We start from the raw sequence: 27912 nt of genomic DNA, 5'->3' as shown, positions 1-27912 counted from the left end.
ACGCCATTAAGATGGGCAAACCTTATTCCGGCAACAGCTTAGCGTAGGATTGCAGCCAGATTTTGTGGACCCTAACTACAAAAATCTAGATTTTGTCGTTGCGCCGTTTAAAAGACAAGGGTTAGAGCGATATTTTTTTATCCATCATTCGTGCAAGGAGCTGGCATGCAACTTCATGGAGGTATGGCCAGGTTCTGGTATACATATGTATATTCCCGCCTCTATAGACACTGTTGTCGCTGCATGGACTCCGGAGTGTATAACACAGCGACTAAATACAAAAAGAGAACGACTGTAGTTTTGGGTACCTGTAACAAAAAATATACATAGTGGTCTACCCGAAGACCTGTCGTGAAAAATGAAAAGAGGTCGTGATTTAATTATACTTTATATTTCAATAATATCTCCTAAACTCAATGACGACATATATCTTTATACGAAAAACGCAACATGTCGATATACATTGTAAACATTATAGATACTCGATATTCTTATTGCTGAGATCTAACAGTGCTAACGTTCATTGCTCGATTATGCATTAATCACGAATCGCGAATAAAAATAGATTTAAAAAAACCATTTGATTCACAACAATAAAGTTTTATGTTTACTAATAGTATATAATTATCAAGAGCGCAACGGCAATATGTGACTTTAAATCAATATTGCACATTTATATGTATAAAGACATCGCTGATTGACTAATATATTGTAATTATTCCTATGTAGATTTTACATAATACAAAATAGCACATCAGTTGGATGCGCCTCGTACATTTGTGTATACAATATTAATGTATATTTACAAATCCCTAACAAATATAATTTTAAATTCTCAGTCATTTTATATAAAAATACAATTGTATATAATGTAATACAACATTCATACTGTACAATAAAACAAAATCAAACATGGCCTCATGCGCCGACGACACGTACTGTTGCGATTTCAATGCAGCAAACTTATTTTACTTTCTTAAATAAAGTTTTAATATGACATTTATATATCGATTGCTTTAATACTGTAACTACGCTAAAAACTACCCATGTAACAGAGTATTATGAGGAAATAAATATATAACATGTAATCTATTTAGTAACTTAGGTAATCTGCATATTTAATAATATAAATGTTGACTGCATACTTATTTACTTGATAATATAGTGGGGTTGATCAATTACGTTTTATTAAGGCCAGCGCACTGCATTGGAATATTATTGTAAAAATAGAAATGGCACTCGTTCGGAACAAAATTAAAATATGTTTGGGTGTGCGACACCAGTCGCTGAGCAAGAATACCGATCGAGCACGTTATACGCACAGAATACGTATTTTTTAAACATTTTAAGAATAGCTAGTAATGAAATTCATTCTCTCGCATTTGTAATACTAAAATGCGATAAATTAAAATATTCAATATAGACACACGTTTAATTTGCTAAATGATATTTCAAGCCTCTTCACATACTCTATTGGTTAAAATCTCATGAACCTTATCGTCAATAATGAAATATAAAGTAGAAAGTTTGTTCATATTTTTTACAAAGAAATATTACATGAATAGCGAGACCACTTCCTTCAATTAAAATAAAACACTCGTAGATTAACATTGCAGTAGTGTTTACGTTATTTTACAAGTGAGGCTATTACTATTTCCAGCAGTAAAATATTTCCAATATACAAATAGCAAAAATCTTTAGGAGCAAATATGACATGCGTAAGTAGAAACAATAATAACACAGCACTGCATAAATACAATAAATAGCACTCCTACATAATTAAATATTGTATTCAGTATAGATTAATTAGTATGGGATAAGATTCTTTGATACAAAATTTACATCTCATTGATTAGCAATATCTTACAATGGCTCATGTGTCAATATTCACATCCTAATCGATTTATATTACAACAATATTAGATCCTGCCACTCGAAATCATATAAATAACATCTCTTATCTAGATGGTGCCTATGTGAACCGACATCCGTATCACAGTACAAGTCTATACACATCGCGAGACAGCTGCCAGTCCAGGTGGTTTCGTAGCAGAATATTATTTCATTAATAAAAATAAAATTTCATTTAACTATTTAGATTCCTTAATTATTAAAATAAAATTAGTTTGTAGACAACTCAAATCATCTTATAATAAGTTAATTAAACAATACAGAGTTAGGGTCCTCATTGTCCATCTGCTTTACGTGTCGTAGCACATCTTTCTTGGTGATCACCCCCAGTAAGCGTCTGGAAAGTGCAAGATCTTGTCATGTATTCCATCTTAATGCTATAAAAGGGTATAGCGAGGTAAGGAAGACGAAATGGCCCCCATGGCCCATGACGGAATTATTATTTGTACTGGTATTGGCACTCTAAAAGAATACGAAATGTAAGGTCGTCGACCCCTGACCTTGACCTGTCTTTGAGATATTCGAGAAAGTTCGTACGCGCGCCGAGTTTTTTCAAATTTTTTTTTCCGAAAAACTATAAAAGCTAGAAGGATGGGACCAATTGCGTATAATTAGGGATACTTTGAAAAATATTCTGTATTTTTTTCAGAGTTCTGGTGAAATGACAACTGTGCAAAATAATTAAACAAAATATAAATATATTCTTTTAGTACTGTTCTATTATGTTTACCGCGCCAAAAAATATATATAATACTCTTTGATTTATATACTTACACCACACAAAAACTGATCAAAATCAAAGAGGCGCTTCTTGAGTAATTATGAATTTACTTAGTGTGCGTACGGCTGGTAGGAACTAATTAAAGAGGTCGTTTTTAGATTAATTATTATAATTACATGTTAAACATAATTTTAATCATCATCATTACTATTTTCATTTATTACAACATTGACTGCATCATTTGAAAATATTTTCGACAGAATTTCAGAAGGACGTAAAATGCGAGATAGATATCTCGCATGAGCTAAGTAATATAATTATTACACTTGCGACATATGAAAATCGACTTGCGAAAATCGTATTCTGGGCAAAAGAAAACCCATTTATGCAAACCTTTTACAATCTGTACTACGAACGGGTTTATAGTTGATTTTGCTGGGCCACGATTTCGACGTAATAGAGTTTTAAGTTTAACATCCTGTAACACTTTCTTCATAATAGTGGCATCATTTTCCGTACCATAAATTGGCCCAGCAAAATCAACTATAAACCCGTTCGTAGTACAGATTGTAAACGGTTTGCATAAATGGGTTTTCTTTTGCCCAGAATACGATTTTCGCTAGTCTATTTTCATATGTCGCAAGTGTAATAATTATATTACTTAGCTCATGCGAGATATCTATCTCGCATTTTACGTCCTTCTGAAATTCTGTCGAAAATATTTTCAAATGATGCAGTCAATGTTGTAATAAATGAAAATAGTAATGATGATGATTAAAATTATGTTTAACATGTAATTATAATAATTAATCTAAAAACGACCTCTTTAATTAGTTCCTACCAGCCGTACGCACACTAAGTAAATTCATAATTACTCAAGAAGCGCCTCTTTGATTTTGATCAGTTTTTGTGTGGTGTAAGTATATAAATCAAAGAGTATTATATATATTTTTTGGCGCGGTAAACATAATAGAACAGTACTAAAAAAATATATTTATATTTTGTTTAATTATTTTGCACAGTTGTCATTTCACCAGAACTCTGAAAAAAATACAAAATATTTTTCAAAGTATCCCTAATTATACGCAATTGGTCCCATCCTTCTAGCTTTTATAGTTTTTCGGAAAAAAAAATTTGAAAAAACTCGGCGCGCGTACGAACTTTCTCGAATATCTCAAAGACAGGTCAAGGTCAGGGGTCAACGACCTTACATTTCGTATTCTTTTAGAGTGCCAATACCAGTACAAATGATAATTCCGTCATGGGCCATGGGGGCCATTTCGTCTTCCTTACCTCGCTATACCCTTTAATATTTCAATATATTTCTAGTAAACAAAGTCAAGAAGCAACTATACTGATATTACTAACCCGTTATGCGTAACAAGCGTCTGCCGGAGGCCAAGTTTGCGGAACATGTCGACGACGGTCTCCATGGGCGTCTGGTCGGTGACGGTGATGGGCGCCATGTCCAGGATGCGATTAAGGGGTAGGCAAGGCGGCGGGCCCGGTGGCGGGTTGCCCGTGCCCGAGAACCACACCAGCGACTGACCCGTCAGACCCTCGATTGTACGACGAGCGTTTGCTGCAAATATTATTCAGATATAAATACTTAAACGTCCCTATCAAACAACGAAATTTCCATCAGCATTCGATCAAGTGAGTTATTCTTACTATTCAAATGCTTTAGAAAAGCACTCTCAATTCAAGACTTCGGTGGTAAATATTTAGTGGAACCCCTTACCAATAGCCAGGTTGAGATCCCTGCGCAACACAAATCCGACGAGGTACTGCGACTCCTTGGAAACTACGACCGGGTAACCGTTGTGTTCCGTCTCCTTCAGGAGAGTCTCCACATCGTCTACCGTCATCGAGTCTTGCGTGATCACTGCGAGGGTTTCATTGCGCCTGACAAAAACAATACAATTGTAAATAAATCGACTTTTTGATGGATACTACACTCACAAAACAAACATACACGTGGCACACAATTATTATGCAATATACTATGAAACTAGTCACACATGCATAAAAATATACTAGTATTTCGCCCGTGACTTCATCCGCTTAAGACTTCTCAAGACTGTCTCTGGAAAATATTCTATGTTTTTTCATCTAAATCGGTTCACGGTTTAAGCATAAAAAGATAACCAACAGATACACGTCTGCCCGCGATCGAGTCACACATTCAGCTATGAGCGAATATTTCCTCCATCTCGCTTACAGAGCGCTAGATCGCCGCCATTTTAGCTCAAAGTGGTAGTTTTTTACAGACTTACTTGACATTTATCGTTATATATATTACATAAAGTTTTTATAAATTATCATTGTCCTGTTGTCATGTATAAGCTACTATACTTTATCACTGTAGAATTTTATCAAAATCTGTTCAGTAGGTTTTACGTGATAGAGCCACAAACATGGACATATCCTCACAAATTTTGGCCTTTATTATATTAACTGGATTCGACTTTGGAATGTTCATTAATGAAAACTATTTATTGGTTATTAACCTTTTAACGCGATTGCGCAGAAGCGTAATACCTAGAAACGTATCGATATGACGAAATTAGTAGAACAAAATCACAATCAATCAATTAAAATGTACACAAGCCAATTATGATAATTTTACTGTAAACGCAATTATATAAATCCGAGATGAGCTAACATATTAATATAAACACTAACATAATTTAACGGACATAATTTGACGGTCATTATAACAGTTGCATATCGCTTAATGGCACAAAATGTAAATCAAGCCGAAGGTAGTGGATAATAACAAATTGATGTCAACATTCGCTTATGCTACAAATTAACATATGCATAATTTGAAATATTCTTGTCACATACATTTTGATACTTCGCCTCACATCCTTATGCGTAAAGGACCCCTGGGTCCAGGTAGCAAATTCTATTACACCTTAGGTGTCCAGATCACCACATCTTTTCATTTACTTATATAAACTCACGTGGCCAGAGCCATCATTGCTCCGAAGCCCAAAGCTGTTCTGTGTTTATATTTGAAAGTCCTTAAACTATGATGAACCATGTAGTGGTATACGATCAGCGCGACACGTCGCTCATATGAAGTACAACTTTTCATTTAAGAATCCGTGATAGTGGAGAGCTCGTGACTTACATCGTAATTTCATGGTCAGGGTGTAACCCGGGCTCTGAACCACTGTATTCGACTTAATGAATCATAGATTATGGATAGCACGTGGTTTCCGGGATTTGTGTCCGTAAATGCCAATATGCTCGCAATATTATGGCAATATTACGTGGGACTTAAACATAGCTAGCGATGAGTGGGTGTCGGAGAGAGGTGTGACGTTTACGACTTGCCCGGGATGACAAACCGCTGCACGCGTCTCTGAACCCCCAGTCCTAAATGAAGTCCTAAAGTAAACATTCGCAACGCAGCAACATATCTTTATCTAGTCATAATCAACATAATTGTTCGCCAACAAACTTCTAACAAAAGTCAAACCCGTCCATCCCTATGGCGGGCAGAGCCTCTATTAGTAAGAAGACAACTTGCAGTCACTTTTGATTGTCTAACGATTGCATAATTATGATGAACCATATGTGACACTGACAGGTGATGCCTATTGCGCATGTTATAAACGTGATAGAAAAGACGCAACCCCTGTGTCGGTTTTTTCGACATGTCCGGGAAAATACTCAGCTAAACGTGTTGCTTTTATTCATTCCCAGCTAAGCACAGGTTCAGTATAGACGCAACGAAAAGTAACAAAACAAAATAAGTAAAATGCTACACACAAACAAACCCACGCCAGTGACACCTAATGGGCAGAGCATGGCCACAAGTAATCTGAAGACAACTTACAGTCACTTTTGATACAAGTCTTATGATGATGACATGATTAACCTTATAATGGCGCTCCGTGTCGAGTAGACATATTCCCTTAGTCAACTATTACGACAAGCCTGGGAAGATAAGCAACTACGTAATCTAAATTCATCCTACACACGCAAGTAGAGAAACAAAATAAACAATTACAATAATAATTCGTACCTACTATTCGTTCGTATACGTAGACCTTGTACCTTGGTATTACGACGACACCTTCACGGGGTCGTCACAGACACATACCACACTCACACTCAATGTATGATGACCAATTTACTATGTAACTCAACTCTCTATTTATATTAACACACGCAATCACATGCTTATCGAAATTCGTATGTATTCGCTTAAATAAATAATAATGTTTTCGCAACATTCAAATTCGCAAAAGCAACTTTATAACTAAAATTGTAGGCACTTTAGAGTAGTCAACATTAAAAATCGCTTATTATCATAATTATTGTTTCCCATTCATCTTCTGATATAAATAAACTTATCGCACTGATAAAGGGATACGATAAAATAAAGTACAACAACGTTACATTATTTCCCGTCACAGGCACATAGACCAATTTACTATAACAGGCTAAAATTCCTTTCGCTAAAATTCCGGCCTTGGAAAGAAGCCCGACTTGACGGTTTTTTTTTAATGTCATTGCTATAGGACTTAATTTTCTATACAGGTTTCCGTTTATAAGTCTGATAACTATCAAGTCGAACATCTTTCGGCCGCCGCACTGTAGAAAGCATTAACTTACTTTGGTTGCATGACGTCCGCGGCAAGAGAGGTGTGTTGGAATTCGTCCTTGCTGTCGAGGAAGGGGTACCCGTTGAGCGCGATGTGTGCGTCGTATATGCCTTGGCGGCCCAGCGCGTCGCCCACCCACTTGGACGCCATCGCCGCGGCCATCAGCGGCACGATGTAGCGCACGCCCCCCGTCAATTCGAACATTATCACCACCAGGGATACTGACGACAAAATGAAAAATTCATAAGTGTATCAGCATAATCTTATGCGCGTGTTATTGTAGATCTCAGATGGCATCAATTACTTGGCCCGACAAGTGATGGACACTGAGGGACCTCACCCGGTACAAATTCAAAACTACAGACCTATGGGTGCCCAGGTGGGCGAAAACTTCGGCTCACGGCATTGGATTAGAAGCGGGCCGATAGCGTAAGCGTTAAAAAGGGAAAACGTCCACCACCAGAGTTTGTTGTCGCAAGGTGATTGGTCGCATTTATAGGTAAAAGAGTAGGTACGTCTTCAGAATGCCACTAATAGCACTACTACTACTAGACTTATTATATATGAAAAGTGAAACAAAATGTTTTAAACAGATTACTGTTGTTACCTCAAAATACGACAAAACGCTTATGAAAACACTAAACGCATGAAATATTTCGGAATCGAGCACATTTCTTTTATTTTCGTATATTTTAGGCCTTCTTTCCAAAGATTCGTATGCTTCAATACAATAGCGTGGGAAAACTCCACAGCGCTGTGTAGATTATAGGTATCATGTTACGGTGTATTGATATGTACCTATACATTATATTATCTGTATACATTAGTCAGAACAAGCCGCACCTGTCATTCTGGTGACGCCGCCGAGCACTGCGGCCGCGCCCACCATCGCGTACAGGCCCGGCGTGATGCAATCGTCGCCAGTAGAACACTCTCCGGAGAACAGCCAGATCTTTGGATAGTGGTATGCTAGTTGCTCCACACCTGGAAATGAATATTAGTCTGATTTGCCTGAGAATAGATTTTCATAAAATTACAACAAGTAAGAAAAGTACCATTTGATTTTACATGTCAGATTTTCGTTATTAATCACTAAGCACGCAATTAAATCCGTTTCAGAGCAGCGGCAGTCAATATCATTAGTAACTCACCAATGCCAACAATCCGTCCCGTGATGGCGCCGAGCGCGAGACTGGGGATGAAAAGTCCGCAGGGCACCTTGATGCCAAAGGTGAAGACAGTCATGACCAACTTGAGCACCAGCGCCAGCAGCAGCAGCCAGATGGCGCGGTACACGCCCGGTCCGGCCGCCGCCTTCTCGATAGCAGAGTTCACGCCCTTGAAGTTGCGGTCGTAGTCACTGCAAAACAAAATCAATACTAGTAATGATTGAATGATGGGTCTAAGCCCATCTCACATGGAGCTATATAAAAAGATCCTGAGCGTCACCGCCCGTACATTATCATGCAAAGACGTCGCGACTAGTTACTAAATGGTAAATAACGCGTCAAACTATCACCGCGAGGTACAGTGTCAACTTACCATAGAGGATCAGAGTTGGAAATGCCGCACTGGTTGAAGAGCAGGTAGATGAGCTGGCTAGTGTTCATGCGGGTGTACGGGTTGGGGTACGCGATGATAGCGGTTACCAGGGTTACAACCAGCACCTCCGTCACCGGGTACTGGCCCAACTTCGAGTACTTGCGGTAGCGGCACCAGTACAAGTTCGCCTTTATAAAGATTGTCGCTATGCAGCCCTGTGGAAGTTATGTGGAACATTATTTTACGCACCTTTTTGAAACGTATTTTTAGTTATATGTAGTAGTTTGCGATCCACCACTCATTTATTCCCTTAATACTAAAGTAATAATATATGCGGCGAAATTACGCAAATGGCTAAATGACACTAGGTTACCAGACTGAACAGAGGCAAGTAATAAACAAAGTTACCAAAGCCCACTTACCCCAATGATACCCAACCCAACAAAAGGTATGAGCTCAAAGAATATCCAAGGCTTGTTGTACTCGACGAAGAAGAGCACAGAGTGTTCATTTCCGAAGGGATTGATCGAGCGCAGTATGAAAGCTGCAATCAACGCGCAGAAGAACGATCGCCAGAGAGTCTTCAGCGGAAAGTAATAGGACACCTGGAGAAAGAGGATACATATAAGGTTAACAATAAGATTATAAGACATCACTTTAAAATCCTGATAGAAAAAATGTATGAACCTCTTCCAAGCTGAAGAGCACTCCGCCAATAGGCGCTCCGAAAGCCACGGACACGCCGGCCGCGGCGGCTGCCGATAGGATCTCACGTTTCTTCGCCTCGTTCCTTCCGTACTTCGGAAATAGGTACGACAATATATTCCCTGTTAACAAATGATACAAATACATCACACAATCATAAGTACCTATTCCCTAAATATCAATTCAGTTATCCAAAGATGTATGTACTTACCCAAACAACTAGCAATATGAACCATGGGCCCCTCCTTGCCCAGCGACAATCCAGAAGATACCGATAATATAAGACCGACCACTTTAATGATGAGGGTCCACTTCCCAAGATATCCCCTGATGATGAAGCCACTTAATATCGTTTTAATTTCTGGTATACCTGAAATATTCCAATTTTATATACAACATACTAAAAAAATGTTGTTGAGCATATATTGATTTTCTCGTCAGATAATTCCTATATTCCTCTGACTGAGCGAGAGCTGCAGCGCCATTAAAACAGAAAATACCATTTCATTCTTGATAAAAATATGTAACCCCAGGCTCAAGACAGTGCCCAATAATTATAAAATCAATCACCAAAAACTTATCTATCCACACAGTAAAAAAGTTTCATTAATGCGATATCGAAGGTTAGAGGATATAACATCTAAAAATTATGTTTGGTGACATACAAATACTAACCAGAGCCGCAAGCGTAGGGTGCGAACATACGGACCAGAGAGGCAGACAATGCGGCGAAGATTAGCGCCCATACAATATACAGCAGATAGCTGATAATGTATGCGCCGGGACCTTCGCGCGTTTCTCCAAATAGTTGAGCCCAGGTCCGCCACTGCAGTAAAGTAACGAGTTATGTATCTGTTATATCCTACAAACCCTTTTATTAACTATTTTTGTAATAAGTTATCTAGAGAAAGGATATATAAAACTAAGGTTATCAGAGGAAATAAAGTATATTTTATACAAACTTGAGAACAGTTTCCATGGTCGAAAGTGGTCTCATTGCTCGACCAACAACACTGTTCTCTGTTGAACCAAAAGGCTTGTGGACAGATCCCGAACTTGAGGTCGGTCATCCACGACGCCCCGATGTCTATGACACCCGCTACTACTCCTGTGCACACACCAACAAGCAGGACACACACCCATCCTGACCATGCATCATGTGCTCCCTGTGGATTAAACACACTTTGCAATTGAAATTGTAACTTAATGACTTCACATTTGCTAGGGCTAGTACTCGAGGGTCATACTAGAGAGTGCCACGTTGGTGGACTCGGTAAAGAGATAATTCACATTGTGACTATACTACGGCGGATGTGAAACAATTGAAACATTTCATCTCAACCTAAGAAACAAAAATCTCAAAAGAGGAAGAATTTGGAAGAGTCTACAGAACCACTATTCATTATGCTGTAAAACCATGAAGAAACTTACTTTTATAAGATCCCATATAGAATCCTGTCGTTTCTTCACAATATACCTGTGTCGCATGCGGTCGCGAGCAATGTCGCGCTGCCAGTCGATAGTGTGGAAGTCTTCATACTGACCAATCCCAGGTATCTCATCATCTGCTGCAAGTTACATTATTTTTAATTAATTTAACTTATAATTTTGACAACCATATATACAATTCCTAACAAATAATTTAATGCTGTAAATCATTTGTGACAGGAATAACATCGAAAATGTTTTATTTCAAATGCATAATTAAATTGGTTGACAATTTCGTTTTGTATTTTTAAATGAATAATGAAACATTTAGTGAATAGTCGGGCATAGAGTGGTACTGTTGATTTAAGATGAGTGAAATTATCTGGATACTCAGATTTGTGAATTATTTTTAATTTATTATTAAACAGTTCTATAAACGTGGTGTGGTGTGGGTACTTAGTTCATCTTGTGATGGATGTATCTCTGAGTACCCCAAATGGGATATATTCATGGGCTTATATGTGTATGTATGTAATAAAATCTACATCACATAAACCTAAAAAGACCCAATGCAACAACTAGCATGCATCAATAAAACCAAATTATATTTTAATATTTCACTTAATTCTTAATTTGTCTGGACAAAGGTACTATAATTAATATATAAATAATAAAGATACTATAATTAATAAATGAAGCAATTCATAAATAAAAACCTGCTTAAGCTTATTTAAAACAGTCATGTGACCATGACCATTCACTAGTTCAAAATATTCTAAGAATTAAGAGCAGTCTACATATTGACTATTATGAAGTAGGTATTAGGTATTTAACACAGTTGTGGGAAGTATGTACCTACATACTCAAAAATTTTATCTATCTTAAAGTGGTAAAACAGGATGAAATGACATTAAGGCAATAACAATGTTTTTTTATCCCCATTATCTAGAAAAAAATTAGCTAGTATGCTACTACACTACACTACACTAGATGAATGTCATCACCAGGCATGGAATATTTAAATGCAAGGTTATACTTTAGGCTAGCTTGGTAAAGTCGGTCATTGACATCACAACCTACATGTAGCAGAGTCAATAAAGCAGTGAAATAATTTATTATCATATGGTAACATTTTCTGTCCTGTATCAGGCGTGCCAGGGGCTTAATATTATATCTGCTATAATAATGCATATTTTGTGTAAATTTTCATCGGATACCTAATATGGTACCAAAAATACATCTTTGCCAGCCCTTTAATGGTTAGAACCGAAGGCAATGTGGCGAACAAACAGACATACATAAAAACTGTGTTGGAGTATTAAAGGGAAACTGTCCCTGTACAGAATCACAAATACACTTTAAATACCTTTAACATTGTGGGCTAACAATGGGTTTTGAATTTCAAATGGCATCTGGGCCTTAGGAATTCAAATGTTAAATAAAAAAAGTTATTTTTTTCTATATGACTGATATATTTGATATAAATACAAAATACTCAAAATGTTTCTGATTTTAAATAATATAAAAAATACAACTAAAAAGAAAAAAACACCAAAATCAGACCTGTCTCTGCAAAATAAGAAGTGAAATGCTTTAATAGATAAAAAATAATGTGATGATACTAAATACACTGCACAACACAGGTTAGGTTGTTACTATTGCTATAAAAGTGGCTGTGAATTTGTGTTGCATGATAATTAAAGTGGTAATAATTGAATGCCCTGTAGTATCATGAATTACTTCCTTTTCTATTTCGATCTTTCATTGTTAAGACAATTTCAGATAGTACTTGTAACGTTTATCGAAATTTCAATAACATTTTTATGATGTATGTACCATACAAACAATGTAAACATAAGTGTAACAGGCTGGCTCGATGTGGCGGCTGACACGTCCACAGCCATCTAATGTCATTTATTGGAATTGAACAACTTACCTTGCATTCCTGAGAACATGACTGCGTCCCCTGCAACAATTTAAACCTAATTTATCAACTAAATCTCAAGATAATTTGTCAGCTTCGTCACTGCGCTCTAGTCATTATTGACGTCCGATACTAAAATATACCACGTTACATTACTGTTCCAGTGAAAACTAAATTAATATATTCTATCGTGCTATTAACACATTTACATAGACAAAAATAAATGATTAAAAAACAAAAACCAGATTAAATTGATCAACAATGAGGAAACAGATGAATGAAATGAATAGGTACCTAATGAATTGATACGTCAAAATTAGGGTTGCCATGGATGTCGAAACAAATCCTACGAATTTTACACAAAAACTACACACAAAGTGTGCAAAATAGGTATGTCAATTTAAAAATTCAAATTCAAATAGAGTTTATATTTATTGTGTAAATTATACTCAATTTATTGAAAAAGAACAAAGTTACGAATTTTTGTACATATAACAGTTTAGTATTGCGTTGAATGAGGGACTTTCCAGGATACGTTGCACAAAAAAAAATAGATGGCGCTGTAAAAATTTGCCTTCGTTTCAACCTTCTAATTTCATGGATAACACAGATATATGCATCTTTTATCTTTGTTTTTTTTGTATAAATATTGACACTTAGGCACTATTTATCACACTAAAGCACAACACATTTTCCACCTATTATTCTTATCAAAATAAAGAGAAGCAACATAGGCAGCAAAATAATTCTACACATAATCTGATCCAAATATCAAGCAACAATTATTGTAATATAAATATATATTTAAGATCTTTTGTACCACTCTTGAGCGAATCAATTTTAATTTAATTTGTTATGCTTCTACCATTACATCATATTTTTGAATAATTATATACCCTAGTAATGTGGACAGCACCATCTATCTACATATATTATTTTTCGGAACGTAGTCTGGAAGGTCATTGGAAGAATTATAACGACGTCAAAGTGAATGTTGAACGTAATGTAACACTGCCTTGAAGGCTTTGAAAATACAAATAAATTGTTACGACAGCTTAGAAAAGTTATCTATATATCAACTCTTTCCATTGACTCTTTCACTTCTTGTTCTTTTAGATTTATGTAGACTATAATTCAGTTGTTTACAAGGTTTAGTTTTAGGACAAATATAAAATTATTATACCTGATTATACATGTATATGACAGTTCGTGGAAATTATAAATATGCTACAAATAAAAAGATTACGTATAGAAGGGATATTTTCCGCCCCGCACCAATACACGATTAGAGCGAACTTGATTTACCCCATCCCGCGATGAGAGCCACTTTAATAAATAATAATAATAAAGTTTATTTAGGTAAAATCTACGACACACATATACATCAATACTTTGTCAATTTAAGCCGTGAGACGTAAAGCGCGTGGACATATTGTCCCGCTCGCACGCACGAGGTGAAACATTGCATTGATAACAACTAATGGAATGTCTGGGCTGGGCTATGCCTACATGTATAAGTAAAGTTATGTCTACCCTGATAGGAACTGAATTTAGGTACTTATGCAAGAATCTGCATGATAGTTTTTTATTTTCTTTAAATATGTCTTATTTATTACTTTTAAAAGCAGTACCATACGACCTTTGAGCTTCAATTTTTTTTGCCACTTGCCGCAAAATCCAAATCTCTACAAACGATTGGCTTGATTTTGGGAAACAGACACGCCAACCACAATCTACGAGTACGTTAGACGCTTTCACTGTTTCTCGGTGGTCATACCTGCCTATCAAATTCAAAAAGTTTCGTAGGTACATATAAAATAAACATATTGTTTATTTATTAGATACGGCGAAGGAAAAAGGATAGTTATGCGTTTGACAGCCATGTAGGTAGGTATGTATAATATTATATTTGTACGTCCGCGTCAGTTGATCTGTTCCCTCCTAAGACTTGTCTGCTGGTGTAGGCTATGTGACGTCACTAAATTCAATGTGGCATCCAGCTCTATTACACAAATTAAAGAATAATGCGTTATATCACATTTACCTACATCTGGCCCAAGAGATTCAGTCTCCGACGATTCCATTTTTGATAGTATTAATGTAAGACACAAGAAATAAATACAATTGACTTCAAAACCGACCACTTTAAAATCTAACACATGACTGATCCCAGTTATCGAGTATTTATCGTTATATTTTACGATAAGAGTTATCAACGATATAATTAGACCGTGTATTATAAACTATAGTGAACGGACGCATTACATATACCTAGCAGTTTCAAAAAAGAGAACTCATTTATATGTTCACTTGATTAAACTAATTATGTCAGGGAAAAGCAGCCCCGAGGGTGAAGCAAGCCACGCACTTTTATGATAGGTAATATTTTTAGCACTGCACTAGGATTTAGCAATGTGTATTTATGACTATAAATACTATGGGCTGCTTGTCATACAAACGTGATAAAGCTGGTAAAATGGTTTTCTAAATGAAACATTTAAACATCTACACATAATATAATATAATATTTCCCTTACCAGTCGACGAACTGAAGTACTGAGCAATGTAAGCTTTAAACAATAATGAAGCATTATTGTACAATACAGTTTATATTTTACTAATATTTGAACTCTTATTTTGTAGATCCTAGTTCTCAAATATATACCTAACACAATTACAAATATTTGGCCATCAAAGTATAAAACATTAATATACTCTCTTCATATATTCCATTTCGATATTTTTTTATTTATTTTGCAACGGGCAACAGAAGGAGAGGTAAAATGTCGCATTATTTCGTGTAGGTAAGGTACTAAGTACTACATTACCCATATCGCGCGCGTTGCTGTATATAAAAGGAAGCTATTGGCTACGCGATAAAAAGAGCAATTGTGTCAATTCATATCCACATATCTCAACGCGCGCGATATGCGTGTAACCATGCTACGGGGGCTGATGACCCATGGTCAACTTTTGTATCGTCTTATGTTGTTTGATTTGTTTCATTATTATCGGGCGACGCGAGCAATAATTGTAGTCCATATTAATACTGCTAAGCTGTGATATTATACACATTAAAGATGCAGTATAATTTGCGCTATCCTTAAAATCTTTAGACTGTTAAAAATAGAAAATAGATTCACCCACGAAAGTGAAGAATTGATCATAAAGCACTTAATAGATAGCATTGTATGCTTAGTTTCAGTTGGTGTACTTACAATTGGCACTAGTGGCGGAGTTGCGGCCGGAGTGCTCGTACAGCTGGAAGGTGCCGTGGTTGGTGGGCGTCGAGTCGCCGGCTTGCTGCAGGCCCGCCACAGGCGTGATATCTACCATGTCATCCTCGCTCGGGGAGGGCACTCCACGCCCGTTACTAGCTCCGCCAGCCTGACAAAAGCATTATGCCCATGCACATTTATTATATTTTATTCCATGACAGTTAGTACTCGATTCACGACTACCCGAAGCTGTCGCTCTTGAAATCAAATTGGCACTACGCAACTAAACACCATATTCCACTAAATCAGCCAGCTATGCTTTACTAAGGACAACTGAAGCAAATGTTAACCATCATTACTATTCATCATACGTAATCATATTTAAAAAAATGAGTGAAGTGTGCACATTTATTTTACGAGGTCAACTAGGCATCAGCACGCATTTCACCCGTACGTTGCCGTTGTGGTACCCATCCTCCTTCAAAATTCAAAAATATCTTTATTCAGTAGGTAACATAGTTACACTTTGAATCGTCAATTTTTACATAACGAACGTCTCATCCGCCTAAAACTACTGCAGCTTCTCACAACCGGTATAGCCGGGGAAAGAAGCTGCTTCTTTCAAATATTGTTACTTATATAATTTAGTAATTGGGACGCCTTATATCAGTTCCCAGACAATTGATCCCGTGAATTCAAGTCTTCTAAATAGTCACTAAACTTATAACAAGCTTTTTATACAATTTCTGTTTAATTGCTGTCTTACAACTTTTGTTCAAAGGTTCTGAATATCAATAGAAATCTTTATGTAAAAACCTATACATTTCCCCTTTGATCTTAGGAGGTCCGAGTTGCTCTATGTCTTATGCAGTCGACTGACATATAAAGCAAGTTTATCCTTATTCCTTTATTGTATTAACAATATGCCCATCACTATCTTTTTCCAAACAATCCTATATGTTTTTTACGTACTTATATTAAGTTTTTATAGATATATGATATGATACCGTACGAAATTAAACTGTGGAAGTAGGCAAAATAAACTAACCGAGCGGTTTTAACATCGGTTATTTAACGATTTTTTTAACCGCGAATGCTGCTGGGCTGAGCCATTTGAACAACTTATCAATATAAGAACTCCATTGTAACTTAACGTTCAAAGTAATTCCCAAAAAAAACACAGCAGTAGGTATATCCGTGAGATCCAGTTCCTTACTTTTTAGAATAACTGAATCGAATGGCCTACTAACATTACACAGCGTAAAATAAGCATAGGTATTTTATTTCATTTTCATTCAGTAACAGATTGTTTACAGTGAACCAATCTACTACCTGTAAAATGGCGCTGTTTACATCGTCAAAAGAATCTTGTCGATTCTTTACTTTAAAATGTAAGGAAGGATCTACAAATAGCACGACTACATATTTTACAAGACTAGGTAAGCAATTTATGTACCTAAACTAGAAATAGGAATGAATCCAAAAGAGCGATGGCATTACCGAGTACTCCATGGTGACGAAGTTTCGCCATCAAGATATCATGAGAAACGCGATCGAAGACTTTGGAAAGCTCGCAAAACACCACAATAGTAGACTCCTCCCAAGCCTACCCAATAAAAACGTCTAAGGAACGGAATGACCTGCCGCAGTATGAGTTTCCCCTTCGTTACAATCTTGAAATCTTCAAAATTAGAGTGAATAGGCATTTACTAGGTAAGCGTGTACCGACACCATCGACCCCATTTTCACTTATCAGGTGGGATGCTGGTCAAACGCAGACCTATTTTATAATAAAAAAAACTAGTAAAATACCCACATAGAACACAATTTTGTTCTAGTAACCTTCTGTCTGCCTACCTTAAGAAAGGATACTCTGCCCCGCACCAATACAAGCTTGGAGCGAACTTGATTTACCAACAATTCTACCTATAATATATATTGATCACTACATTAATAATCCTGTAAGTATGGAATTGTACAAGGGTCGTATAATTTTAATATTTACTACACTTTGTTATCACAAACATGTTGACGTTAACATGACCATGGGAATTGCGATTTACTTTTAAAAACTACTACCTATAACAAATTAAATGCCCCATAGAATAAGGAATAACACTACGTCCATAAGGTTACTTATGAGAAATGCATCTCATGCCTATCTAAAAGCTAAGGCTACTGAAAAAATGATTTCACTTTAGTCTATTGCTACGCAAAATTATATGTTATGTTATGATGAACTGACGGACTTTAAACCGTGCACCACACAACTCACCAAAATGAAGTCACAGAACTATTGATAAATTATTAATACAGTTCAATTCCAGAAGCATTATATCATGAAACAAAATAATTTTGTATTTCCGTATAAGGGGTTGTTAATAATTGTAGCTAGCTCTCACGTCGGCACTCGCGGGGTGCACTCTATGGAGCCCGGGAGGGGGCGGGCGGCTGAAAATCAATAAACCGCCCACGACGCTGCCGGTTCCTACTGTCACCCACCACATTAGGTAAACATCCCCCTGTCTAACAACACTCTTCATGCCATCTATTTAGTAATCATCTTTATAACCGCAGATTTGAAAGTAAGATCGTAACAAAGAGTTGTTTCGTAAAATACTATCAGTGCAATGCGCGGATAGCCTGTTTTGACAGTTTTGTCACCGAACTAACAAGAACGACAGTTTCTTAAATAGATAGTACCTGCCTATCTATTTTAAATATCTTTAAAATGCACCTAATTAAAAATACAGTTCATAACAAAGCTGTGGTTTAAAAACCGGTTAGTGTGCATCGAACTATCGTATTCCGTTTCGTTTCGTCACTGAAGTGTACAAAGTACTGACACAGCAGTGGCGCACTCTGGGGTACACGATTTATATATTTTTTACCGACTTCAAAAAAGGAGGAGGTTCTCAATTCGACCGTATATTTTTTTTTTTTTTTTTTTTTTTTTTTTTTTTTTTTTTTTTTATGTTTGTTCGGGCATATCTTCGTCGTATATGAACCGATTTTGATAATTCTTTTTTTGTTTGAAAGGAGATATACCCAAGGGGGTCCCATGTCAAGGAAGTCAGGATCTGATGATGGAAGACCAGAGAAATCGAGGGGAATTTTCAAAAATCGTAGGAGCGACTAGTGCGTTTGTAAAGTCATATTGATCGGATCGATCTTTAGGCTTCGGGAAAACTTCCCGGCCTTCGAAAACTGGTCAGCATCAGGGAGATACCCTATGGCCTGGCAAAACTATACAATCTGGAGCAATTTTTCTTTCACGAAACGTATTTAAATCTTGATCAAATCCAATCGCCGGTGCAAAAAAACAAAATGGCGGAAAAAAAAGATGGCCGCCATACAAAATTTTGTCGATTTTGGAAGAAGCCCGTTTGGGTAAAAATAATGTATGGGGCGCTTACTCAAAACGTCATGTAGAGTACGGAAATACTTTCTGATCACCAAAAACTGCTCCGCATCAGAGAGATACTCTACGGCCTGGCAAAACTATCGCACGTGAACCAATATTTCTTTGAGAGCACTTATTTAAATCTTGGTCAAATTCCATAGCGCGTAAAAAAAAACAAAATGGCGGAAAAACAAGATGGCCGCCATACACAATTTTGTTTTTTCAGAAAATGTCTCGGGATATAAAATATATATCGGGGTTGTGGTCGGATCGTCATGTTAAGTATGGAAATACTTCCCGATTTTCGAAAACTGCTCTGCATCAGGGTGACACCCTACGGCCTGGCGAAACTATCACACCTGAACCAATTTTTCTTTCACGAAACCTATTTAAATCTTGGTCGAATTTAATGACCGGTGAAAAAAATACAAAATGGCGAAAAAACAAGATGGCCGCCATACAAAATTTTGTTTTTCCAGAAAATGTCTTGGGGGTAAAAATGATGTATAGGCGTGTGATCGGAACGTCATCTTTGAAAACTGCTCCCAATCAGGGAGACATCCTACGGCCTGGCAAACCTATTGCACCTGGATTTTGTTTGTTTCCACGACACCCATTTAAATCTTGGTCAAATTCTGTCGCCGGTGAAAAAGAACAAAGTGGCGGAAAAACAAGATGGCCGCCATACGAAGAGGGACAGTTTCGAATAAACAGGACACGCGAGCTGCTTTAGCAGCGAGCGAACCACGCGAAATCTACTGTATCTATATGTATGCGTGAGTGTGTATGATAGCAGCTTCCACTGACAACCACATGTGTGTATGTACACATACACATGTGTGTGTGTGTGCGTGTGTGTGCGCGCGTGTGTGTGTGTGTGTGTGTGCGTGTGCGTGTGTCTGTGTGTGTGCGTGTGTCTGTGTGTGTGCGTGTGTACGTGCGCGTGTGCTCGTGTGCGTTAGCGCGTGTGTGAGTGTGTGTGTGTAAACATGTTCATCAATAATAATTGTGATCACTACTAATAATATATTATATTATTATATATGAATATAAATCAGAAAATCTGTCTGTCTGCATCCTTGCTCGGTCTAACCATCACTTAAAATCGTAAAATAAAATAAAATTTTTAACAAAAAAAAACCGACTTCAAACGCAAAACTAAAAAGCAATAAATAAATTTACTTCGCACAAAGTAATTAGTACGTATTTTCAATTAGTTAATTATTTTATAATTCTGAAGTCGGTGCCAAGTAAATGCTACAACAACCCTACTACAATATCAAATTACTATGTACACACAATATTGTTTAATACCTATATCAAAGCAATTACAAAACAATGTCAAACAAAAAATTACAAAACAATCAGTATTGAAAAATATATGAATCGGTACTTCGTTGTAGCATTTCCTTGGCACCGGCTTCAGATTTATAAAATAATTAACTAATTGAAAATACGTACTAATTACTTTGTGCGAAGTAAATTTATTTATTGCTTTTTAGTTTTGCGTTTGAAGTCGGTTTTTTTTTGTTATCGTGATAGTATAGGTTTTCAGTGTTTTTTTATTGTACTTTAACTAAGGCCCAAGGACATTGATAATTCAATTATTTCTCTTCGTAAATAATCATACCTATATTACCTATCTAACTGCTTATGATTCAAAACTAATTACAAAAAATATAGGTATATAAGTCTAAGGGTGGTATTAATAAACAAATCTCAGCTGAGGCTACCCTCAAGATCATGCTCAAGTCTCTGTTTTTATATGAGAACTGTCACATTGACATGATCTTGAGGGCAGTCTCGAAGTACTACATTTGTAAAAGATGTCTATGTATGCATACCTACATATGTACGTAGTCTAGGTATATTTACGAATTATTATTGTACTTGACGTAGCTTATTATTAAGTAAATATTTGAGAAATATAAATTACTCATTTTAATTGTATCAGCTGCATAAACCTAAAGCACTTAAACACCTTTTATATACCACACAATACCAGGCAAGGGTAGGTATCTATGTTTGTCATTACAATGTGGTATTTATGGTTTTATTTATTTATTGCAGATAATGGTGCTGATTCCAGTACACATCATCTTATTTTAAGTTTTACATATCATTTTCTTATCCGCCGAAAAGGAAAGGGACATGTAAACGACACGCATATTTATGGAAAACATATCAATTTTAGCCAGAAATTTAAAAATCCCTCCCAAAATAACCCGACAGAATTAAGTTAACATTCATCATGCTTCCTTTAACCAACTGCAAAGTATAGAAATATAGATGAAATCTATACTTTGCACTCTTAACTGTCTCGTTCATTCTCATCCTTTGGCAAGACATTCAAGACATACAAGTACATTGGGTAGCAAGCTACCCAATTCTTAACTAAGTTAGGTACTTAACTAGGTTAGGTTAGGTAACAGTTACCGCCTGGAGAAATTTCATAGCACCAAAATTCAACATTTATGTCACCATATAAATATTGTGAAATCTTTTGCCTTTTGTAAATATCCTACATAATATTCTACATAAGTTGGTAACATACACAAGTTTCACACAACATATTTGCAAAAGACAAAAGATTCTAGGATAATTGTGGAGAAATGCAGAACGGCAACTTGTGATTAGTATGAAGGGTATAGGAATGGGAAAATGATTCAATACAGTAAAAATATAAAGTGTGATAGGTATGATTTGGATATCTAGAAATAATGATCTGTATTAAATTTACAATTATTATAAATTATCACTCACCTTGAACATTGTATGGCTTTAATAATTATATCAGTGAAGTAACTGAATTCTGACTATAGAAGATTCTATCTGCAATATATAGGAAAACTTATGCCTCAGTAGGGTAGGTACACTAAAATATATTTTATTAGTACAGTATTTTTTATTATAATACAGAATTTGTATATGTTTTACCTTCTTATATACGGACTGGTATGTTGTTGCCATTTTAGGGACTGAAGACTTCAAGGGGAAGCGCTCCATTCCAGTTTCTAAAACATGAAATGCAGTAAAAGCATTAATATCTTATGGCTTCATATCATGTGAACAGCAACATTTTTTTCAATAAAAGCTAGAAAAATCAATGTTCAAAACTAGTTAGGTACTTCAACATAATGATATAGAAAAGTGAAATCATAGTTAGTGCTGCAAAGAACTTTAGGCTTTTAGCCCTTATTTTAAGACTAGACTGTTAAATAAAAAGCTTAGTAGGCTAAAAACCTATAAAGCCATTTAGTACTTGCGGCTAGGCTAGGGTTAAGCCTATTCAAGCCTATTGGTTATAAGCCTAAAGGCCTTAAAAAGGCCTAACCTTGTTTAAGACTAATTTAATAAAATAAGACGCTCAAAAAGCCTATGAAGCTCTTAGACCTTAAGGTTATTTAGGCTATACATACAGTCCCTTTCTCAAGTAAAAAAAAGTAAAAGTGTGGGTACAACAAACTTTAAAAACATATATACCTACACAAACACAGTGAAAAATTGATTTATTGTTAGATGCACAACTAGCTAACTAACTATGAATATTGAAAATAACTTCTTACTATCAATTAGTATGGAAATAGTCTAATAATTATAGTAATACGTAACAGCACGTCCCGTCAGCCCCATACAAATTACTTACGCCAGAAGAACCGATTTTTAAGGCCAATATCATGTGTGAATTTTATGTAGCTCCAATAATATTATATACATACGTATCGAATTGATAACTCCCTTTTTTGAAATCGGTAAAAAGGCTTTTACTAAAAAATGATAATAAAGACTCCAGTCCCAAAAAGCCTACTACTTTAAAAAAAGCTATAGGCTTTTTAAAAGCCTACTACATTAAAAAGGCTATAGGCTTTTTTAAAGCCTACTACTTTAAAAATGGCTAAAAGTTTTTTAAAATGACGAAGCTTTTAAAGCCCTATTTTACTGGTCTAGTCCCAAAAAGGACTCGGTAGGCTGAAATTTAGGGCTAAAAGCCTAAAGTCCTTTGCAGCACTAATCATAGTCCATAATATAATATAATTACCCCATCCAGTTGTCAGAATATACTCTCTCTATGAAAATACATTCAATGAAATAATACTGAGCTAGTCCAATAAGATACGATGACAGTACGCCCCTTATCCACACAATCCATCATGAATTGAGAGTAAATAAACTGACAATAGGTAGCATATGCATGCAGTGTGAAATACTAGATCTACAAACGGATAGGCGAGTGCTTGTGATAGGAAATTGAAAATTACAGGAAGGCAGTATACATACTAACCTATTTGAGCATTATATTGGAACTTTATACTGCAGTCTACTATTACGATCACCACAATCTATTTATGCAAATGAAAAATATGACATTTAATATCGTGAAAAAATTATGACCTTCGATTACTATAGACAGAAAATAGGACACTGAGGATTTGTCGCAGTTTCTATTTGGTTCGTTACGTTAGCTAGGTGGAATATTTAAGAGACAAAAAGAAAGCAAGCAATCACGCAAATGTCTATATCGCCCGACTGAAAAAAAGACGACAGTTGATTTGACACATTCATTTTTCTAAGTTTCTGAAAGAAAGACAAAGCAAGCTTTATCTATAAAGCCACTTACACAAACATTTATCATTTATTTGCCGGTGTTGATCAAACAAAACAGATAAATATTACAGATTGTAATAATACAACATGAATATGTAAAAATTCTAAATTTATTTAATTTAAAACTCCATAATGGCCCCGATTCCTGCAGACATCTCTTAATTTTACTTTAAGTTATACCTGTCATTTTCTTATCCGCCGAAAAGGAAAGGGACGGATGATTGACAGCTCTTAATTTTAGGAAGAATGAGTAAATAAATGAATAACCCGGGCGAATTTTTAGACGGTTGTTTTAGATTTGTGCTTAAAATTGACGTGTGTTCCATAAATTTTATGCTTGTCGATTACCCGTCCCTTTCCTTTTCGGCGGATAAGAAAATGACAGATATAACCTAAAATAAAATTAGATGGTATTTACAGGAATTAGCACCAATAGCCAAGAATTCCACTCAAAAATTCTGATTCTGACACTGTGTGGCGCTAGCGTCACAATATTATAATGCATTAAATGGGTGAATATCAAAATGTGTCAAGTTTGGTGGTGAACTGTCATATCATTTTTTCGTGAAAAAATGGGGAAATTGGGAATTGAAAAATTCCTTTTTCATGTCGGAACCGAGGATCCTTTTGGATCTTTTTCATGTCGGAACGGAACCCAATTTTTCACGAAAAAATAATACGAAATTTCGCCACCAAACTTGAAATTTTGAGATTCACCAAATGCATAGACTTGTCATTTATTTCCATTGAAATCCGCGGGACTTCTTTCTAGGCATTGTCTGTACCAAGGTGTGTACCCTCAAGTTGATGTACAATAGGTACCTACTTGACGGTTTTTGATTTTTGACGGTATTTAGGACAGTGTTGTCTCATTATTACTCATGTTTGCCCGAAATCCAAAAAGTTTTTCCAGCAAAATGTTATTGTTTTTAGTCACTTTTAGTTCAATTATTTTCATGCTTTATGGACAATTAAAAATAATTGACCTAGCCCCAATAAAATTTTAATTCCTACAAACCTCCAGATAAAGAAATGTCAAGCATTTTTAAATTATTTTTCATATTCGGTCTACAAACACAGTACGTTACGGTTTCTTGGTGAAAAATGTTGTTTACTATTTACTTACCCGTTGTTCTTCTTATATCTAAATCCGTTAATGTTTTTGCCAAAGTCCCATCCTTGGTAATAATTTATTATTTACGTTACTAAGTACATACTTCTAACATTGACAAATATGTTTTAGCAAAATTTTATGTACCTACCTAAAATTCAATATTTAGAAAAAATCTGTAAGAAAATTATATTTTTGTAGCATCCCATTCTTGTCGCCCGATCTTCAATGGACTGGATGCCGAGTAGAGTAAATTCACTTTATTCTGATGTAGGGGCGTGGAGCGGAAAATTTGTGAGTAAATTAATATAATTTTCAGCACCACTTTAAATTTTACTGACAATTTTTTTTTTATTTTATGTGAATTATATTTATTTTTTCAGAGGCCAGTGATGGATGAATTAGAATCAGACGAAGCTCTAAGGTTTTATCAGTTTCTAAATTATCTGGATGGTGGAAGTTTTGGGACTGGTGAGCTTTATGATAATATAGGTGCCGATTCTGGCAAACAGTTCCTGATTTTATTTTAAGTTATACCTGTCGGTTTGTAATCCGTAGAAAAAGTCGGGACGAGAAATCGACTGCCTATAAATTAAAGAAACACGAATATTGTATACATATTATATCATACGTAAACCTCTTCAAAATTTAGGAAAGCTTGCGTATCACCCGTGCGAATTAAGGCGAATTCCCGTCAAATGGTTGGCTTGCCGACAAGATGCTCACTTGATATGAATTATATATCTATTCTATCCGTTTCTATTTGTGGATCACAAAATAACAGGTATACCTAAATTTATAAATAAAATTAGAAGTGGTCTACACTTTTGGCACCATTGTTGATTTTAAAATTAAAAAATTGTATCAATTTAAGATCTACAATAATAATTATTTTTAGGTCCCATCGATGAGTTTGTAGATGCGATGTACCGACTAGCTAATTACATGAAACAACAAAATAGCAGGGAAACACAAGCAAGAGGCATGCGTGAACTAGAGGCTATAAATGGAGAAAAGGGTAATTATAAACGTAGGCTTCTAAATAATACCGGTATTGTGCTTTGACGTTAAACTAAACACTTTAACTTTTTTAACAGGAAACAGTATCAAAACTGTTTTGGAAATCAGTACAGTAATTATGCGAAAAAAACGAAAATTCTTTTGTACTGGTGAAGTCAAGGAGCCTATTGTCAATAATAAAATAATATGCAAGGTAAACATAACTATAAAATAGTAGGGTGGGCAGGGGCGATTCTGGTGACACATAAACTTTATTTTATTCTAATTTTACAGTTCTTTTCACGTACTTACCGTCTCGTAGAGCTGTTTTTCACTTACTATAAGTGTAATCTAATCATGTAATCAATATATGTTTGTAAATACCTCAAATGTTATGTTATTAAGAGGTGCCACGTTGCTGAAATTATATAGTTTACCGTAGGTTTGGCGTGTTCAATTTCATAAATATCTCACAATAACATTCTGTAATTTTCAGGACAGAATACTTTTACCCATTGCTGGAACTTCTTGTAGAGATGCAATTATGTACTGGCATCCAGATTTAACTGAAGAGCATTATTGTGTGGGAGCATTGGAATCTAGAAGTCCGGTTCATATTATGGATATGGAAGGTATTAAGACCCTATTTAACGTAGCATGATTAGAATGACAGCACTGACTCATATAATGCAGTTAACAAAATATAAAGTTTATTACAAAAGCAACGAGAGATATGTCACTCTCATGCTACGATAAATGTACTACGATAAATAGGAGTAAACTTCATAATTCATAGTTAACGTTTACATGTTTCATATATAAATACGTTTATTTTCAGGTGAAATGTTCTGTAAAGGGGATGATTATTCTAAACGAGAATTTCTTCTTGCTTGTGATTTCTATGAAGATCAAGAAGCACCAGTCGCAGATTTACTACAATATTATCCAGATCCTGACCCTGAAATCAGCCCCAAACTGTTTTAATAAATACAACATTACTATGTTAAATTGAACATGATTTTTTTTGTACATATATCAATATTTATTCGATTACCTTCTTCACTAATAAAGGACTTTCCAGGCTAGGTTCCCAAAAAAAACTATAGATGGTGCTGTATAGTTTTGTCTTCGTTTGACCTTCTAATTTCATGGATAACAGATATATGCATCTTGTATCTTTGTTTTTGGGTATAAAATTATCACGTTAAATCTGAACAGCGTCATCTATATTATTTTTGGGGATCGCAGCCTGGATAGTCCCATAGTCCCTCGTTAAAAGGTAAATTAATATTGATAGCAACACTGCTAGAATCATAATAGGGTTACCATTTTTAAAGAATATATCACTTTTTGTTATTTTTAATTTACGATGGCTTATTTTACGATTGATGTGGGACGTCTGTAAACCTTTGTAGAAAATAGATATATATTACTTCTTTCTAAGCTATTAATAATGATTAAAAAATATGGTTTATAATTAAACTTTCAGCAATACCATTAAAAATTTGATTATGGGTTAAAAAAATATTTTTTTTGTTATTGACAGCTGGAAACATTTTATACAAACCGCGAAAAATATTGCTAATATTGGTGTATGTACCGTGTGCGATACGTAATTTTTAATTTGCTAGAGGAAAAAAAGCGCGGGAAACGGATTGTTTGGCGGACGTGTTTTTTCGTGGCTTTAAAATTTTAATTTTAATTCTAATATTTAAAGTGATCA

At 35.5% G+C, this 27912-nt stretch overlaps 2 protein-coding genes across 13 annotated transcripts; one reads left to right on the top strand and one right to left on the bottom strand.

Moving 5' to 3' along the window:
- Positions 1-372: 372 nt before the first annotated feature.
- On the bottom strand, positions 373-24111 carry LOC126380046 (H(+)/Cl(-) exchange transporter 3). Of its 10 annotated transcripts, XM_050029160.1 has the most exons (19): positions 23757-24016; positions 22412-22488; positions 22238-22306; positions 16072-16240; positions 15391-15423; positions 12866-12895; positions 10933-11069; positions 10464-10667; positions 10177-10327; positions 9713-9871; positions 9484-9623; positions 9219-9401; positions 8797-9011; positions 8406-8614; positions 8098-8238; positions 7265-7475; positions 4374-4537; positions 4001-4214; positions 373-2248 (listed from the first exon to the last, which is right to left on the bottom strand). In XM_050029160.1, the coding sequence occupies exons 3-19, from the start codon at positions 22244-22246 to the stop codon at positions 2158-2160; spliced, it is 2460 nt and encodes an 819-aa protein (XP_049885117.1). In that variant the 5' UTR covers positions 22247-22306; positions 22412-22488; positions 23757-24016; the 3' UTR covers positions 373-2157. The 10 variants fall into 10 exon arrangements, with proteins under 10 accessions (XP_049885117.1, XP_049885113.1, XP_049885110.1 ...); XM_050029156.1 differs by lacking the exons at positions 22238-22306; positions 23757-24016 and adding an exon at positions 24093-24111; XM_050029153.1 differs by lacking the exon at positions 22238-22306.
- Positions 24112-24621: 510 nt separating this feature from the next.
- LOC126380225 (uncharacterized) lies at positions 24622-27202 on the top strand. Of its 3 annotated transcripts, none has more exons than XM_050029485.1 (7): positions 24622-24868; positions 25392-25484; positions 25574-25661; positions 26089-26208; positions 26288-26403; positions 26686-26821; positions 27028-27202. In XM_050029485.1, exons 2-7 carry the CDS (start codon positions 25419-25421, stop codon positions 27171-27173), a joined length of 672 nt encoding a protein of 223 aa, XP_049885442.1. In that variant the 5' UTR covers positions 24622-24868; positions 25392-25418; the 3' UTR covers positions 27174-27202. The 3 variants fall into 3 exon arrangements, with proteins under 3 accessions (XP_049885442.1, XP_049885443.1, XP_049885441.1); XM_050029486.1 differs by lacking the exon at positions 24622-24868 and adding an exon at positions 24960-25158; XM_050029484.1 differs by lacking the exon at positions 24622-24868 and adding an exon at positions 25162-25261.
- Positions 27203-27912: the final 710 nt, after the last annotated feature.

The sequence above is a fragment of the Pectinophora gossypiella genome, chromosome Z (genome assembly GCF_024362695.1).
Source record: "Pectinophora gossypiella chromosome Z, ilPecGoss1.1, whole genome shotgun sequence".
Taxonomy (NCBI): Eukaryota; Metazoa; Arthropoda; class Insecta; order Lepidoptera; family Gelechiidae; genus Pectinophora; species Pectinophora gossypiella.
Note: the sequence above shows the minus strand (reverse complement) of the source record. Positions and strands in the feature narration are given on the sequence as shown.

Excerpts from the sequence above, each read along its gene's own strand:
- LOC126380046 (XM_050029156.1), bottom strand. The coding sequence starts at position 22,480 with ATGGAGCGCTTCCCCTTGAAGTCTTCAGTCCCTAAAATGGCAACAACA. Across the intron at positions 10,328-10,463 it reads ACCATGGAAACTGTTCTCAA|TGGCGGACCTGGGCTCAACT; the intron begins GTTTGTATAAAA and ends ACTTTACTGCAG. Across the intron at positions 7,476-8,097 it reads CGGCGTCACCAGAATGACAG|TATCCCTGGTGGTGATAATG; the intron begins GTGCGGCTTGTT and ends TTTTGTCGTCAG.
- LOC126380225 (XM_050029484.1), top strand. The coding sequence starts at position 25,184 with ATGTTGTTTACTATTTACTTACCCGTTGTTCTTCTTATATCTAAATCC. Across the intron at positions 25,485-25,573 it reads GGGCGTGGAGCGGAAAATTT|AGGCCAGTGATGGATGAATT; the intron begins GTGAGTAAATTA and ends TTATTTTTTCAG. Across the intron at positions 26,209-26,287 it reads GGCTATAAATGGAGAAAAGG|GAAACAGTATCAAAACTGTT; the intron begins GTAATTATAAAC and ends CTTTTTTAACAG.